Raw genomic sequence first — 4,250 nt, forward strand, 5'->3', positions numbered from 1 at the left:
TCTCCAGAAGTCTGTGTTGTTTATTGTGTGTGCACGGTACAATGCTAGGGTCTTCCCATGCCCCCTCCCCCCCACCAGCCATCCCCTAAGGGCCCCAGAATGGCAGGGGTGACAGGCCACCCTAAAGAACACTGACCAAGAGGTGCAGAAGGGAGAAGCTGGCCTTCCCTCCTGCCCCCAGGGGGCCTCAACTACTGTGAACCACCCCTTCCCCCCCCACCCCTGCTTCTGTATGTTGGAGACTGAGCCAGTGTCACTGGGGGTATCTGAGGCTCCCTAGGATGAAGGATGACCTCCCTGGAGGTGCCCTGCCCTGGACTGGAGACTAGGAGGGAACTGGGTTGGGGGCTCTTCCCACAATCCGGGCACTCTTCAGCACGAAGATGTGGGGCAGGAGGCAGAGGCCACAAGAGGCAGAAGGAGGGGAACTACTCCCCGGTGCTCAGAGGGGAGGGGGTCCGCTTGAGGGCAGCTTTCACAGCCTGGGTTCAAATCCAGCCTTTAATGAATGAGCCGGGCTTTCAACTGCTCAGGGACTCAGTTTCCCCACTGATAAAAATAGAGATTATAAAATCTGATTTTCGAATATGCTGAATTCAGCCTCAGCTAATGGTATTGTTCAGTATTTGAAGGATGTGACCATGGGCATGTGTGTGTGGTATATACACACACCAAGCCTATAGATTCACCGATTAAAGAGGGGGCAGGATGGGGGAGGTGACTGGCCACAGGGGAAGGTTGACAAGAAACTTCAAGGGGTCCAACCTTGAAGACCTAAGGCCCCATCCATGCTGTCTCTCCCACCTCAGCTGGGTGACCTATCTGCAGGGGAGGCAGCCACAGGAGCCCTGGTCTCGGGGTGGGAGGAAGGACCAGCCCCACCGCTCAGTGAGGCCTTGCCTGGGGACACAAGCGGGGGGGGAGGTGGGGGTCAGGGGTGCTGTACAGTTTATCACGAACCAGGTGTATTGGAAGAACCCCATCTATATACAGACATTGTGTGGCCCCGCCCCGGCACAGCAGGCTGGTGGGGGCACCAGGTAGGCAGGCAGCCTGGCTTGGGGCTTGGGGCTTGGGGCTTGGGGCTTGGGGCTTGGGGTGTGGCAGAGAGGAGGTTCCCCGCCGGGGCTGTCCCCTCTGGCTTCCCTGTGCAGTTCCACTTGGATGAGCGCCTCTGCCTCCCCCCCACTCCCCTCGGTCAAGGGGGTCCCAGGTCTCTGTCCCCTCCACCCCTGCCCTGCAGAGACTCCAGAGATCAAAGGGTTTGTCTGTCTGTCTGTCCTGCAGATTATTTGCCTGGAGATCCTGCCTGTCGCAGTCCCTTTCCCCAAAGTGGGTTCTCTGGGAGCTTCCTTTCCCATCTCAATCCCTTTATCCCGGATTCAGTGAAAGAGGCCACATCTGGAATCTTGGGGGCCGTAGGTGAGGCAAAAGTTTCCCTGGCCTGCCCTGGGGAGCAGAAGGCCTCAGTTTAGGGGGGATGAGCCACCTCAGGGCCTGGAGCTTGAGCTGGGAAGTGCTGCAAGCTGTCATGAGGGATGAGGCAAACTTCTCTGGCAGGCCAGTGTGGGGAGAAGGGGGGAGCGGGAGGGGCCCGGGACAGGGAGGCCCTCAGATTTTGATCTCGGTCCGGAAGGTCTGCTGGCCGTGCTCCGTGTGCGGGTGGCGCCGGGCCCGGACGGTGAGGCTGCCGTCCTCCCTCAGGGCGGAGGTCACCGAGGTGGGGTCCACGTCCTCGGGCAGCTGACACTTGTGAGCGAAGGTGTTCATGACCGTGCCGTCAGCTGCCAGCTGGGGAGGGGTGACGATGGGTCAGCGCAGGGTGCCCGCCCCCGTCCCGCTGGGGTCAAGCCGCCGTCCCTTCTCCCTTGTGTCACGCCAGCCAGGCCCCCACGCGCCCGTGCTGAGGGGCTGGCCCAGTGGCAGTGGTGGGGACAGCGACAGAGGGGCTCAGAGGAGCCCCAGTGCTTCCACGGGGGCGGGGGGGGGGCGGGTGTGGTGTTGGCTAGCTCAGAGAGGGAGGAGCTCCCGAGCAGCAAAGAGAAGACAGCCTGAGCAGCAGGGGGGAGCAGGGCCCTGCCCTCGGGGAGGCCCAGACACATGGGGTGTCAGCAGCCCAGCGGATGGGCTGCCCCTCCCCCCATGGCTTGGCCCGCACGCAGTGTCCAGAGGAGCCTGGGGTGGCTGAGTCACTGGGGTGGGGGGGGGGATGCAGGCTGGCACGTGCTGCCCGCTGGTCCTGGTGCCCACAGTCCTCGGCTTCTCTGGTAGAGGTCCCGGGGCAGCAAGCCTCCCGTGCTCAGCAGAGGAAGCCAGGCCTTGGAGGATCCGCAGGAAGACTTGGGCAGACCCTCTGGGGGCAGCACCCTTGGTCAGGCCAGGCCACACCCTCCTCCCCAGTAGAGGCCTCCTGGGAACTGGGACTCCGAGACCCTAGTGACCCAGTGACCCTGAGACCCACGGGTGCAAGGACTGTGGGGTGTGGAGTGCATCTGACCCTGAACGGCAGGGCCTCTGCCCAGCCTGGAGCCCCGTTCAAGGATCCCAGGATGGGGGCTGAACCTCCGGGTGGGGGGAGGAAAGAGGGGCTTGAAGGGTGTCACGTGGGGGAACTCTTCCCCCCAGCTCCCCAGGGGAGCCCCCCCACCTACCCACGTGCCTGCCAGAAAAGCTGTCCCCACTCAGCTACCATCTGCATCCTCTGGGCTCCCCCCTCGCCTCACCTCCTCAGGTGCCCCCTGCCTGCATCCCTCCAGCCCTCTCCCATTCCCCTGTGACTCCCTCAGCTGCCCTTTGGCTCCTGAACAAAGGATCTCAACGCCTTGGGGCAGGGAGAGGCAGTGGTGGGGGCTGGGGGGCGCCTCTGCCTACAAGCAATAGGAGCCAGGTCTCCAGTTTGCCCTGGGAGGTTGTGGGGGGCACGAGTCAGGGTCTGGGGTCCTGGCATGGCAGTGGGGACACTGGGCAGAGGGTACAGATGTGGAGCCGGGCAGGATGGGCAGGCTCACCTTCTCAGCCCGCACCTCGATGTGGTTGTTGGAGGTGGTGACAATGATGTCTTCAGGTGAGAAGTCACTCACGTCCACTGCAAACTCGTAGGCATCCCCGAGGGTCTTGATGTTGCCCGGCCCCCCGGGACGGGCTATAGGGGGAAGGCTGCTGTGAGCTGAGCCCCGGGCAGGCCTGCCTCTAGAGCCCGGGTTTCTGGCTCCTCTTGGGGAAAGGGGCAGGCCCCCAGGCCTGACTCCCCCTCAGCTGTTGTCCCTAACCCCCCTGCCCTCCTCCCCTCACCTCCTGCAGCCCACCTTTTCTGTGGTGGGTTGAGTGACACTGTGTGGGGCAGCCCACCCAGGCCTGGAGGCTGGGGGATGTCTCCCACCCCTCAACCCCAACCAGTCCTCCAGAGCTCCAACGAGGACCTGGCCAGAGGCCCTGTGGGGCCACTGGCATCAGAGTTGACCCCTGGGGCCCCAGCCGTTCTTGGAGCCCGGCCCGTTCTTGGGGCCACATCTGTCTCTGTGGCCACATCTGTCCTGGTGGCCACACGTGGCTCCAGTTGGGCGGCACCTGTTCTGGGCAGCTTGGCGGCCACGTTCACAGGTGCCCTGGAGCAGGGGTCCCCTCCCTGTGCATCTCCCCTCCGAGCCCTAACAACTTGCCTGGGAAGGCCAGGGGCTCCGAGTGGGGCCGCATGAAGCTGCCAAAATCCTCGGAAAACATGCTCAGGGCTTTCTCCATGGGCGGGTCCTGGGCTGGGAGGGCACGGGAGGCCGAGGAGGCCGAGGAGGCCGAGGACGAGGAGGAATGGAAGCTTCTCTCCGCTCTGAAGGTGGAAGAGGTCCTGTGGCTCATCCACGGGCCGGCGGCTGGGCCCTGGCCAGGCAGGCAGGGGGACAGGACAGCGTGTGGGCAGCAGGCTCGGGGGAGAGTGTGCCCGGCCCTGATTGCCGGCGCTTTATAAGGCTGGACCGTCCCTGGGCTTGGGGCCAGCCCCTTGTCTCCCAGCTAAATTTAGGCCTTGCCTCGGCCCGGAGGGGGCTGGAAATCCTCGCTGGTGAGGCTGCACTGCTGACAGTCGAGCACACGCAGGCCCAGGCTGAGCTCACAGCCCGGCATTCCAGGCCGATAAGTCCAGCCCGGGGCCTCCGCAGCGGCGGGGCGGGGGGCAACCTGTCCTCTCGCCGCTCAGACCCCCCGTGCCCGCCACAGGACCTTGTGTGTGTGTGTGTGTGTGGTGTTTCTGTGTCCTG

The 4,250-nt window shown here is 64.0% G+C and overlaps 1 protein-coding gene across 1 annotated transcript; it reads right to left on the minus strand.

Moving 5' to 3' along the window:
- On the minus strand, positions 1–3,945 carry HSPB7 (heat shock protein family B (small) member 7). The gene is made up of 3 exons (XM_027583779.2): positions 3,660–3,945; positions 3,009–3,142; positions 1–1,791 (listed from the first exon to the last, which is right to left on the minus strand). Exons 1-3 carry the CDS (start codon positions 3,850–3,852, stop codon positions 1,612–1,614), a joined length of 507 nt encoding a protein of 168 aa, XP_027439580.1. The 5' UTR covers positions 3,853–3,945; the 3' UTR covers positions 1–1,611.
- Between the last annotated feature and the right edge of the window lie 305 nt (positions 3,946–4,250).

This window comes from Zalophus californianus, chromosome 4 (assembly GCF_009762305.2).
Source record: "Zalophus californianus isolate mZalCal1 chromosome 4, mZalCal1.pri.v2, whole genome shotgun sequence".
Taxonomy (NCBI): domain Eukaryota; kingdom Metazoa; phylum Chordata; class Mammalia; order Carnivora; family Otariidae; genus Zalophus; species Zalophus californianus.

Bases quoted from the DNA above. Each gene is read 5' to 3' on its own strand.
- HSPB7 (XM_027583779.2), bottom strand. From the start codon at position 3,852: ATGAGCCACAGGACCTCTTCCACCTTCAGAGCGGAGAGAAGCTTCCAT. The intron at 3,143-3,659 runs GCAAGTTGTTAG...TTCCCCCTATAG, and splicing joins GGAGCCCCTGGCCTTCCCAG to CCCGTCCCGGGGGGCCGGGC. The intron at 1,792-3,008 runs GTGAGCCTGCCC...ACCCCTCCCCAG, and splicing joins TCGAGGTGCGGGCTGAGAAG to CTGGCAGCTGACGGCACGGT.